Source organism: Phyllobates terribilis, unplaced genomic scaffold, assembly GCF_046119375.1.
Source record: "Phyllobates terribilis strain yellow unplaced genomic scaffold, ASM4611937v1 Scaffold_13__5_contigs__length_258822181, whole genome shotgun sequence".
NCBI classification, from domain to species: domain Eukaryota; kingdom Metazoa; phylum Chordata; class Amphibia; order Anura; family Dendrobatidae; genus Phyllobates; species Phyllobates terribilis.
Genome location: NW_027362773.1, coordinates 228420826 through 228433783, shown reverse-complemented (window position 1 = coordinate 228433783; position 12958 = coordinate 228420826). Strand labels below are relative to the sequence as shown.

General features: G+C 44.9%; 1 protein-coding gene across 1 annotated transcript in view; it reads right to left on the bottom strand.

Annotated features, from left to right (window-relative positions):
- Positions 1-590: 590 nt before the first annotated feature.
- LOC141174421 (uncharacterized) overlaps positions 591-12958 on the bottom strand; it is a 41829-nt gene continuing 29461 nt past the window's right edge. Inside the window, exon 7 of the mRNA XM_073659336.1 lies at positions 591-4175. Within this exon, the coding sequence (XP_073515437.1) occupies positions 2143-4175 (2033 nt within the window). The 3' untranslated portion in view covers positions 591-2142. The remainder of the gene's footprint in view (positions 4176-12958) is intronic.

The window sequence follows — 12958 nt, the reverse complement described above, 5'->3', positions numbered from 1 at the left end:
GAAGGCATACTGAACCAGCATGGTTACCACAGCATCTTGCAGTGGCATGCTACTATATCCGGTTTGCGTTTAGTTGGACCATCATTTATTTTTCAACAGGACAATGACCCCAAACACACCTCCAGGCTGTGTAAGGCCTATTTGACCAAGAAGGAGAGTGATGGGGTGCTACGCCAGATGACCTGGCTTCCACAGTCACCAGACCTGAACCCAATCGAGATGGTTTGGGGTGAGCTGGACCGCAGAGTGAAGGCAAAAGGGCAAACAAGTGCTAAGCATCTCTGGAAACTCCTTCAAGATTGTTGGAAGACCATTTCCGGTGATTACCTCTTGAAGCTCATCAAGAGAATGCCAAGAGTGTGCAAAGCATTCATCAAAGCAAAAGGTGGCTACTTTGAAGAACCTAGAATATAAGACATATTTTCAGTTGTTTCACACTTTTTTGTTAAGTATATAATTCCACATGTGTTAATTCATAGTTTTGATGCCTTCAGTGTGAATGTAAAATTTTCAAAGTCATGAAAATACAGAAAAATCTTAAAATGAGAAGGTGTGTCCAAACTTTGTCTGTACTGTACCTCCACACTCAGAAAGTTATCCAGTAGATGGCGATTTTCAGGATGATCGTCAGGTCCTATATCGGATAAATAGCTAGATGCTTGGCCGGAGCTCCTCCATCTGCTTGTTCTCACATGCCGTCAAGGTGCTTGCCCCCTTACATGGTCTCCAGGGTGGATACACAAAAGTACTGCTGCTTTCTATGTGAGTGGGATAGTCGTGCAAGAGAATATCACTACAATAAAAGAGACTGGCCTCTCCAACATAAACTTCAGCACGGGAGTAACACTGTCCTGCATCCACAATTTGTTGACCCACCTAGGCAACAGTGGTAACCAAATCTTATCAAGTTGGGCCTAATGAAGAACTTTTTAAAGGCAATGGATAAAAATGTAAAAGCATTCATGCACTTCACGGATAAATTTCCAAAGTTAAGGGAAACAAAGATAAAAGAAGGACCTCAGATTCGTAAGCTTCTTTAAGATGAGGAGTTTCTTCCTTTGTGGCAGGGCAAGGAAAAGGCTGCATGGTTAACATTTGCATTCATGGTGACAAATTTTTGGGAAACTCAAGAGCAGAAACAGTAACAATGAAGAGGTGGTGGTAATTCTCCTCAAAAAAAAGGATCTTAGCAGCAACATGTCCTTAAAGATTAATTTCTTCCATTCTAGACTTTTAGCCACCAAACTGCGGAGCAGTGAGCGATGAGCACGGTGAGAGATTTAACCAATATATTGCGGTTAAGGAGAAAAGATATCAAAGAAAATTAAATCCATCAATGCATGGAGATTACTATTGGACAATTGTAAGAGATGATACAAAGCAGAAGTACAAGAAACAAACAAAAAAAGAGTAGCCACTGAATGAGGACCAAATTTTGTAGTGCAATTTCTTTAACGGTTTATAATTCGCAATAGTGTTTAGGACAGGTTTTAGCTATGCAAATGGTTGTTAAGCTGCTTCTAAATAAATATCAGAAAATTGGCATAACAAAATATTCTGAATCTGTATATTTGCAAAAATAATAATGTTTCAAAGTACTGAAACTTTTATGCATTAATTATATGCAGCAGTAATAGGAAAAAAAACTCTGATATCATAGAAACAAGAAACAACTAAACATTTTCCTTGTCCAATTTGAATTCAGGAGGTCAAAATCATTAAGAAATTACTCATTTCATAACTGAACCCAACAACTTTTGAAAATATGGAAAACAGTGTTATATCTTCTGAAAGGTCCTTGACCTAGTGGAAAGTTCTTCAGCTGCTCATCTCAGGACGTGCAGCCTTGGTACAGGTCCCGGTACCTTCCTCTCCTGCTCGGCACCAGTTAGATAAGTGTAGGGATGGAGGAGAGAGCAGTTCTCTCACTGATCAGGAATTACACTGTCTCATTGTTCTCTGTCACAGGAAGCTGCCTCCAGTCTAGAGGACGCACTCAATGATTAGGAAGATTATTTTTTTTATATAAAAGTGTGTCTTTCCAAGTAAAACATTTTCCACATTAAGAATATAAAAAGGCTCTTCCCCTGTGTGACTTCTCTAATGTTTGATAAGACTTGATTTCTCTGTAAAACATTTCCCTCATTCTGAACATGAAACTGGTTTCTCCCCTGTGTGAGTTCTCTGGTGCTTAACAAGATATGATTTCTGAGTAAAACATTTCCCACATTCTGAACATGAAAATGGCTTCTCACCTGTGTGAGTTCTCTGATGTGTAACAAGACTACATTTCCGGTTAAAACATTTCCCACATTCTGAACATGAAAAAGGCTTCTCCCCTTTGTGAGTTAGAAGATGTGTAACAAGACTTGATCTCGCCATAAAACATTTCTCACATTCTGAACATGAAAAAGGCTTCTCTCCTGTGTGAATTCTCTGATGTTTGATAAGACTGGATTTCTCTGTAAAACATTTCCCACATTTTGAACATAAAAATGGCTTCTCCCCTGTGTGAGTTCGAAGATGTGTAATAAGACTAAATTTCCGGCTGAAACATTTCCCACATTCTGAACATGAAAATGGCTTCTCCCCTGTGTGAGTTAGAAGATGTGTAACAAGACTTGATCTCACCATAAAACATTTCCCACATTCTGAACAGGAAAAAGGCTTCCCAACTGTGTGGGTTTTTTGGTGTATAACAAGATATGATTTGTGGTTAAAACATTTCCCACATTCTGAACATGAAAAAGGCTTCTCCCCTGTGTGAGTTCTTTGGTGACTAAGAAGATTTGATGTATTTGCAAAACATTTCCCACAGTCTGAACAGTAAAAAGGCTTCCCAACTCTGTGAGTTCTCTCATGCTTAACAAGATCTGAGTTCTGGTTGAAACATTTCCCACATTCTGAACAGGAAAACGGCCTCTCCCCTGTGTGAGTTCTTTGGTGACTAAGAAGATTTGATGTATTTGCAAAACATTTCCCACAGTCTGAACATGAAAATGGTTTCTCTCCTGTGTGAGTTCTCTGGTGCTTAACAAGAACCGATTTATGGTTAAAACATTTCCCACATTCTGAACATGAAAAAGGTCTCACCCCTGTGTGAGTTCTCTGGTGCTTATCAAGATCTGATTTCTGGTTAAAACATTTCCCACATTCTGAACATGAAAAAGGCATCTTCCCTGTGTGAGCTCTCTGGTGTATAACAAGATTCCATTTCCGGTTAAAACATTTCCCACATTCTGAACATGAAAATGGCTTCTCCCCTTTGTGAGCTCGAAGATGTATAACAAGAGTTGATCTCGAAGCAAAACATTTCCCACATTCTGAGCAGGAAAAAGGCTTCTCCCCTGTGTGAGTTCTCTGGTGGTTAACAAGATCTGATTTCTGGTTAAAACATTTCCCACATTCTGAACATGAAAAAGGCATCTTCCCTGTGTGAGCTCTCTGGTGTATAACAAGATTCCATTTCCGGTTAAAACATTTCCCACATTCTGAACATGAAAATGGCTTCTCCCCTTTGTGAGCTCGAAGATGTATAACAAGAGTTGATCTCGAAGCAAAACATTTCCCACATTCTGAGCAGGAAAAAGGCTTCTCTCCTGTGTGAGTTCTCCGGTGACTAACAAGATTTGATTTCTGGTTAAAACATTTCCCACATTCTGAACATGAAAATGGCGTCTCTCCTTTGTGAGTTCGAAGATGTATTACAAGAGTTGATCTCAGAGTATAACATTTCCCACATTCTAAGCAGGAAAAAGGCTTCTCCCCTGTGTGAGTTCTCTGGTGACTAACAAGATTTGATTTCTTGTGAAAACATTTCCTACACTTAGAACAAGAAAATCTATTCTCTGCTGTGTGTATTTTTTGATGTTTAAAACAAGACTTTTCAAGGGGAAAACTATTTCCATATTCTGAATGTAAAAATGGCTTCTTAGCTTTAGAAGCAGTTCCTTTTTTAATGCTTATTTTGTGACTTTGATTTTCCTTAGTTGTTGCTAATGAAGCAGAAGATGGGACCTGTTTCAAAGGATCAGATGACAGATCTTTGCTGTGAAGGGATGATGGTATATCTGGAGTAATAGCATTCACTTCACTTGTATCCTGTGGGATCTCAAGATCATCTGATTTGGAAATTGAAGATGTCAGCTGTCCTTCTGATCTCCTGGTACAGTCATCTGTTAAGTAAACAAAAAAGATTATATTTGAATAAAATATTCTTGAAATTTATACTTTTGAACATTTATACTTAAACTGTCAGTTTAAATGGCAAGTTATGTGAAAACATTGAATTATTCATCAAGACAATAACAGTTCACAGTCTAATAAAAAAACCTCAAAGCATGAACCAGTAAAGTATGGTGTTCAACTGTTTGTTCATTCTTCTTCACAAATATGGAATATAAATCCACCAACAATGTTATGTAGGCGAAAATGATACCAATAAAAACTTGTACTCAACTCACAAAAAAAAGCCCTCACTCAGGTCAATCACTTGTCAATGGATAAACAGAGGTTTCCACATCATTAGTGGCTCAAAGGCTCTTGAAAAGCAACATGGCTTCCATAAACCAATCCAGCAAAATCCGCTCTTCCAAAGTCAAACACGCTCCCTACTTAACTCAAATGGAAATCACAACATCCTACTAAAGCTCAAAGCATAATGCCGGAAGCTGCCAGATACAGCCTTGTTCTCCTCTGGTTCAGTCCTCAGTGCTCACCTCCCAGCTTGTCTATTTTGTTTCTTCTTGTGATCCCGGCCTGTTTACCGACTACTCTAGTATCTTCTGATTTTATATTTTCTCTCTCCTCCTACTTCTGACCCGGCGACCGTGTAGATGACCACCGGATGCAGGGCCCCCTCTAGTAAGAATCGCCATTCTTCCAGCGCCAGATTGATGACAAGCAGTTCTCGATCTCCAATGGAATAATTGCGCTCCGAGGGAGAGAAGAGCTTGGAAAAGAAATCACAGGTCACCATTCGCCTGGACGAGGATTTCTGGGTGAGGAATGCTCCGGCACCTGAGGAAGAAGAATCTACCTCCGGGAAGAACTGCTTTTTACAGTCCGGACGATGCAGCACCGGAGCAGAAGAGAAGGCTTGTTTCAAGGACACAGAGGTACTTTCCGCCTAGGACGTCATTCCTTGGGATTAACCCCTTTGCGGGTCAGGGTAGAAATGGGAGCAGCCCGGGAAGAAAAATGAGGAACAGGCAGTAATAATTTGCAAATCTTAGAAACCGCTGAATGGCCTTCAGCCCCTCAGGTCGGGGCCATTTTAAAAAGGCAGACACCTTTTCGGGATCCATATTAAGGCCGGTCTCCGAGATTATGTATCCCAGGAAGGGAAGAGAAGTCTGCTCAAAAATGCATTTCTCGAATTTGGCATACAGACGATTCTTCCTGAGACTCTGCAATACCTGTCGAACGTCTCTCCCATGTGAAGGAACATCTGAAGAGAACACCAGGATATCGTCCAGGTACACCACCACACATGTGTAGAGAAGATCTCGGAAGATGTAATTCACCAGCTCTTGAAAGACTGTGATGCGTTGCAGAGTCCGAAGGGCATCATCCGTTACTCGTAGTGGCCATCCCGAGTGTTGAATGCCAGCTTTCATTAGTCACCCTGGCGGATCCGGATAAGGTTGTATGATCCACGGAGGGCAAGCTTAGTGAAGATCTTAGCGCCCGTGAGGTGATGAAACAACTCAGAGATGAGTGGCAGAGGATACTTGTTCTTTATGGTTATTCGATTTAGTCCCCTATAGTCGATACAAGGTCGAAGCGAGCCGACCTTCTTGACAAAGAAGAATCCTGCTGCAGCCGGAGAGGTGGATTTCTGGATAAATCCCCTAGCAAGATTCTCCTCAATGTATTCAGACATAGCACGGGTCTCGGCCAACGAAAGGGAGCAGATTCGACCACGGGGAGGTGAGGCACCGGGAATGAGGTCGATGAGGCAATTATACGGTCTATGTGGAGGTAGAGTCTCAACCTCCCTCTTGTCAAAGACGTCAGCATATAACCAGTAGTGTGCCGGTAAGCCAGGTAGACAAGATGGAGTGGACAGAGGTCGGGCTGGACGAACAGAAACGAGGCAGATTTTGTGACACTCCTGACCCCAGCGGAGCACCTCGCCCAAAACTCCAATTCAAGACCGGCTCGTGTCTCTGTAGCCAAGGCAGTCATAGCAACAAAGGATGAGCGAGACCGGACAGCACATAGAAATGTTACACTCGGAGAAAATCTCCTTGTATCTGGAGAACCACGGGCTCGGTGAAGATGGACTCAGAAAGGGGCCTCCCATCCACCGAAGAAACCGCCAACAGATCTGTAAGACGTTGGATAGGAATATGATACTGCTCCACAATGGCTTGTTGGATGAGATTCCCAGCAGCACCGGAATACAGATAAGCAGTCTCGAAAAAATGGATGTTGCTGCAGGATATTGATACTGAGAGTCAGAGATGGAGAGGAAGAATTCTTGCCCAGGATGACCTCTCCAAGCGATCCTAGGCTCTGGAGTTTCCTGGTCTCTCTGGACAGGAGCGGATTACATGCTCCGAACTGCCACAACAAACTGTCCCTCAGCGCGGCGGACCTCCGGGCGAGCCTTGACTATCGTCACCTGGTCTACTTGCATAGATTCTGGGGTGGATGCCGAGGCAGAGACTGTTGCGAGACCGGTTTTTGGAAGGTAGGTGCAAGGTGTAAAGGTCTTCTCTCAGAATGCTCCTGGCCCCTGATGTCAATCCACGTGGCCAAAGACGCTAGGTCATCCAGAGAGGTGGGTATGTCATGACCGGCCAGCTCGTCTTTGATCCTCCCAGAAAGGCCTTCCCAAAACGAAGCCACCAGAGCCTCGTTATTCCAGGTTTATTATTTTACTTTTATTGCAGAAGACATTGGCTTCAGCTGGAATGGGCGATACGGTAAGTAGGGTTTAATTTAGAACATTAAAGGAATGTGTCTATTTCAATTAAAGGACTTTATTCTGGGTGTTTGTGTTAACTTTGACTATGGGGTTAGTAATGGGGGTGTCTTATAGACGCCTCTCCATTACTAACCTGGGCATGATGTCAGCTGGCATTATAAGCTGACATCAAACCCAACCCTATTACCCCACTGCTACCGCTACAGGGCAGTGGGAAGAGCGAGGCTAAGTGCCAGAATTGTTGCATCCTATGGATGCGCCATTTCTGGGGCGGCTGACGGCTGGTGTTTCTAGCCTGGAAGGGGGCCAATATTCCTGGGCTATTAATATCAGCCCCCAGCTGTCAGCCTAGCCTTTGCTATCTTTTAAAATAGGGGGGGACTCCACGTCATTTTTTGGGGGGGGTCCCCCATTTTAATAGCTAGTAAAGGCTAGGTATTCAGCTGGGGGCTGATATTAGTAGCCTGGGAAGCTCCGTGGGTATTACCCCCTTCCCAGGCTTCAAACATCTGCCCCAGCCGTCTGCTTAACCTCCGCTAGAGACTAAAATTACGGGGAACCCCACGCCAATTTTTTGGTTTAATAAATCCTTTATTTTAACACTAAATGACAAGTACAGTAACAAACACTGTCACTGTACTTATTATATATGTGGCTGACATGTTTCTATCTATCTAATCTACGTGTGATGCTCTATTCTCTCTGTTCTAAATTGTCAGGTACCGATGTATGCCGCTGATGAATTGCCGGCCGGCTTTTTAAAGAGACAAAAACACTTTTTTTTTTAATAAATCCTTTATTTTAACACTAAATAACAAGTACAGTAACCAACACTGTCACTGTACTTAGAAACATGTTAGTCACATATATAATATCTATCTAATCTATGTGTGATGCTCTATTCCTTCTGTTCTAAATTGTCGGGTACCGGTATATGCCGCTGATGAATTGCCGGCCGGCTTTTTTTTAAAGAGATGGGTGCATGAAAATAGGGAGGGCTCTAGTGTATTCCAAGTGCCCTGCTAGGTTTTTCATGCACCCTCCTATATACCCTGCCTGCCTCACGTTTAATTGAGCACTGTTCCCATCGATTTGGGCAATTTTTTACATTTTGCAGACCGCCGGGGGAGACTGCCAGAAAAATGCTCGAGTTTCCCATAGACTTACATTGGGCTCGTTGCTCGGGTCGAGCACAAAAGTATTCCAATGTGCTCGACCCGAGCTTAGAGCACCCGAGCATTTTAGTGCTCGCTCATCACTAATAGAGACACAATCAGAATTCTCCACATTTACCAAAATTTGGCCTAAAACCTGCAGCAGCAGCAAGAGCAGGCACAGAAGCGATATCACAGACTGCAATTTCAAGAGATCAATGCAGCACACTCAAAACGACAACATCGCCTACGCTGTACAGTCTGCAATTGGGGTGCAAAAGTCCTTGGAGATCCATGGTTTGTTCATCTTGATGAAAGTTAGGCGGTCTACATTTTCAGGGGACAGCCGGGTGCGCTTATCCGTCAAGACACTACCAGCAGCGCTGAACACACGTTCAGAGAGAACACTGGCTGCGGGGCATGATAAAACCTCCAAGGCGTGAGAGGCGAGCTCAGGCCATTCATCCATTTTTGAAGACCAAAATGTAAAAGGGTCAAAATCCTCCCTGATGGTATTAAGCTCTAGATACTCCTCCACCAATCTCTCCAGTCATTCACCATGTGTCAGACTTGTACTCTTGTGCTGGTGCACGAGCTGGTGCAAAAAATGTGTAAAAGGACTCCCAGAAATTGCTTCTGCCACTTACTCTGCTGCTTCTGCTAATGTTTTGGCATTGACAAACTGACGTGGCGGAGGTTGAAAGACTACAGCTGCGATGCACACTGTGTGCCTCATTGCTTTCTTGGGGAAAACCTCTATTAAGGTTGCTTAAAAGCTTGTTTTGATACTCCAACATAAGCGGGTCCCTTTCCAGGGCGGGAAGCAACTGGCAAAATTGACTCTTAGAAAGTGGATCTAACAGAGTGGCAACCCAGTAGTCAGCATTATTTCGAATCCTAACTATACGGGGATCATGTTGCAGATAGTGCATCAAGAAGGCACTGATATGTCGGGCTCTTCCAGGAGGTCCAAAGTCAGGCTGTATTGTGGGCTGCCTAACACTGATGCTTGTTTCCTCTGTCCCCATCTGCAAACCACGGTCAAACGACAGGGGATGATTATCCTCTTTATACTCTGACAGCTGCTCGCCCATCACCTCTTCCACCTCCATTAGTTCCTCGGCTCCTGCATCTTCACTAACAGTCTGCCTGGTATCACCAAACCCCCTCGATCGCTTTAATCCACCGTCACTTGGCATCCGCCTGTGTGACAGTAGTCTGGAAATTTGAGACATTGGTATCCCTTCCGCATCCTCCTCTTCTTCTGGGACCACCACCTCCTGCCGCAGGACCAGTTTAGTAGCCATTTCAAAACCGTGCAGAAGGGTGCAGAGGTCCTTAATCTGTCCTCACTCTGCAAACGTGATATGCCCCAAGTCCGTACTGCGTTGCCCCAAGCTATACGTCATGACATACTGCGTCAGAGCTCGTTGCTGCCAGCACAGTCACTGCAGCATGTGCAGAGTGGAATTACACCGCGTCGGCACATCGCAGATCTACCTGTTAACTGGCACAGACAAAGATCTCTGTATCGATGCAAATCGATGACATGAGGGGTGCGAACGGCGGAAGGGAGTACACAGCTTCCGTACTTTGTGAAGCAGCTCATCCAGGCCAGGATAGTGGCGGAGAAATCGCTGTACAACCAGGTTGAGGATGTGAGCCATGCAAGGCACGTGTGCGAGCTTGCCTCTGCATTGTGCCGCTAACAGGTTCGCACCGTTATAGCACACGCCTTCCCTGGCTCTAGGTTCAGCGGAGACAGCCATTGCTCAAACGGAGCCGGGAGAGCTGCCCACAAATGTTCACCTGTATGACTGCGATCTCCAAGGCATATTATTTGAAGACTGCCTGATTACGGAGAGCCCTGACTGCGCAGTACGGAGGTGGTGTGTATTCGCTCCGCACCTTCGGAACGTGTGTCTTGTTAAGGCAGAGGGTGAGTGCACAGGTGGAGGCCCTAGAGGAGGTGGAGGATGCAGAAGCAGCAGAGGAAGTGGGAAATACAGAGGTTTCTTCTGCAAGCCGAGGGGATTCCAAGATTTGTGGAGCAGCCCCTTTCCCGCCTGCCCCCACAGCCACCAGAGTCACCCAGTGCCCAGTCAGTGAGATGTAAAGCCCTTGGCCATGCTTACTCGTCCAGGTGGTTGTGGTGAAATGCACCCTGGCACACGTAGATTTAGACAAGGAACGGGTGATGTTGTGTGTGACATGCTGGTGTAGCGCAGGCACAGCTTTCTTAGCGAAGTAATGGCGACTGGGCAACTGGTACTGGGTGACTGCGACGGCCATCAGTTTTTGGAAACCGTCTGTATCTACCAGTCGGAAAGGCAGCATTTCCGTGGCCAACAGATTGGAGATGGTGGAGTTCAACCTCTTAGCTTTGTCATGCATAGGATGAAACAATCTTTTATGTGACCACAACTGCGGGACTTAAGGCTGGCTAAGGTGCTGAGAGAGGGTGGAGTATGGTGAACCGGAAAAACTGGTGGAGCGTGAGTGAGGTGCAGATGTTATGGTGGACTGAGAAACATGCGGTGTGCTCGGTGAAACAAACACAGCAGGAGTGTCCACTTCCGTTACAGCTGATGGGCTCTCACTCAGCCTGACTGGAGAGGTTAAAGAATCGGAGTTTCTGCGATGGGAGACCTGCGTGACAATACTTGGCACGGTAACAGAGGAGGAGGAAGATGAAGCGGGTGCGTTTGATGGGGCAGCTGATGGTTGCTTTAGTGCGCTGGTCCGCATTTCAGCGCGGTAAGATTCCCAGCGTAAAGAATGTTGTTTGAGCATGTGAACATTCATGCATTTAGTAATCAAATTATGGCAGTTTTTCCCTCTACTGAGTTTTTTTATCGCAAAGTTTGCAGATAACGTGAGTTGGCTCATCCTTTGCAGTGACAAAAAAGGCCCATGCTAGACAACCCTTGCAGCCCCTGCAAGCTGCAGACCCGTGACCACTGCTGGCCACAGCCACGGTTGTGGCTAAGGATGCAGTGCTCCTCGTGCTTGCATCACTCCGTGTCTGCGCCGTAGGGCGAAATGTAACCTCCTCATCTTCCTCCTCCACCTCCTTAGACGAGCTACTCGGCTGCATGACTCTGGGTTCACACCAAGTAGGATCTTCAACCTCGTCATCATCCAATGTGTTATCCCATTCCTAGCCCTCAGTGACCCCTCTCCTCTTGTTGCTCTGACAGCACAGTACAGTCCGCATGAGCCGTATTCGAGTCTCATCGGGATCACCTCTCTCCCCTGCGGTTAAATTCTGGTGACGCGGGTCAGGAACCTGCTCGGACCCTACTTCGTCCTGCCCCGAATCCAAGCTAAAAAATGTTGGGCATCGGTGCAAATGCTTTCCTCCCCTTGACTCTGTCTGTTTGGAGCACACTTCTGATGCCCATGGTGTAGAATGGGTGAAGAGTTCTACAGACTCGCCCATCTGTCGTTTGCTACAGTCAGTTGGGCAGTTGGCCAGTTGTGACGCGGGGAAAAGCATGGGTAATTGGGGGTGCCACCTCTGTGGACTGTACTATATGTGATGTTGAGGTGGAGGAAGAAGAGGAGAGGGCACTGGCATCCACTGGAGCACCTGCTCATTCTGGGCCTTATCAACAAGGCGTATCGCTGTACGGCTGCCAAAGGAAGGGAGTGTAGTAGGCTGTCCACTAACATAAGTTGTCAGGTGTCTTTGGATAGGACCTGCTTGTGTTGGTTCACTAGTGCTTTCACTAACATTACCACGTACCCCACGTACACCTTGAACACCAAGCCTATTCCCCCTTCCACCACGCCCTCTCTTTTTCTCACTCATGTTGGTCAGATACAGTGGTAGGAGCACGCAATTAACTAAAGAAAAATATGTTTTTTTCCTGTGCAATAGCTCAGCACACACCTGAATTTCAGCGACACTAAATGACAAGGTAAGATATGGCCTGCCGTATAATGTTACTAACAGACAAAAGAAATTTGTTAGTGTGCATGAGGCCGATAAAACCTACGAGATATTCTCCAAACAATTTCAAACTGAGATGTCCCCTGCTGTATTACTTTAGGAACAGAAGAAATTATTTTTTGAATATGGATGAGGCCAGTATGACATAGAATATATGCTCCAAAATTCAGACTCAGATCTAGCCAGCTGTATCACTTTACTCAGAGCAAAAAATATTTTGGTTTACTCTGCATAAGCTCTGCGTCCAGCTGACTTTGACAGCCATTGATGTAGTAGCTGGCTTTTAGCACTGTATGACTTCTGGCACAGGAAAAAATATTTTTTGGACTGGGTGTAGCAAGAGAAAAAAATTATTTTTTTTACTCTGAAACCACCTGAAGTTCAACTCCTCTAAAATAGTATCTGACACTAAAAAAAAACTTTAGTGCACACATCTTTCAATATCACAATAACAGAAAAAAAACTGATTTTGTGCTCTGCAATAAGAAACTCTGCAGACTGTGCAGAGCACAATTTCAACCCCACTAAATGAAAAGGTGCACTGCGCTTGCTTGATCACATTAGCAAGTGCAAAAAAAGATTCAAGGTATAGTGAGACATGGAGCTCTATACCAGCGGTGCACAGCACTATTGTATGGCATGGGCCCCCTGTTTCTGTCAGAATCTCAGTACTTGCACAAGAACACCAAAAATGTGCTGCACCAGCGGTTGCAGAGGTACACAGGCCAGGAATTATCTACACTATCTGACTACCACACAAGCGCTCATCTATCTAGCTAATATCTCTCATTACGCAGGAGAACACGGAGCTGCGTATGTCTCCAGCAGTGACATGGATATAATGGCGCTGAGGGAACATGGCCGCCTTTTATATTGAGAGGACATGTGATTTCTGCAGCCAATTGCAGAAGCCCT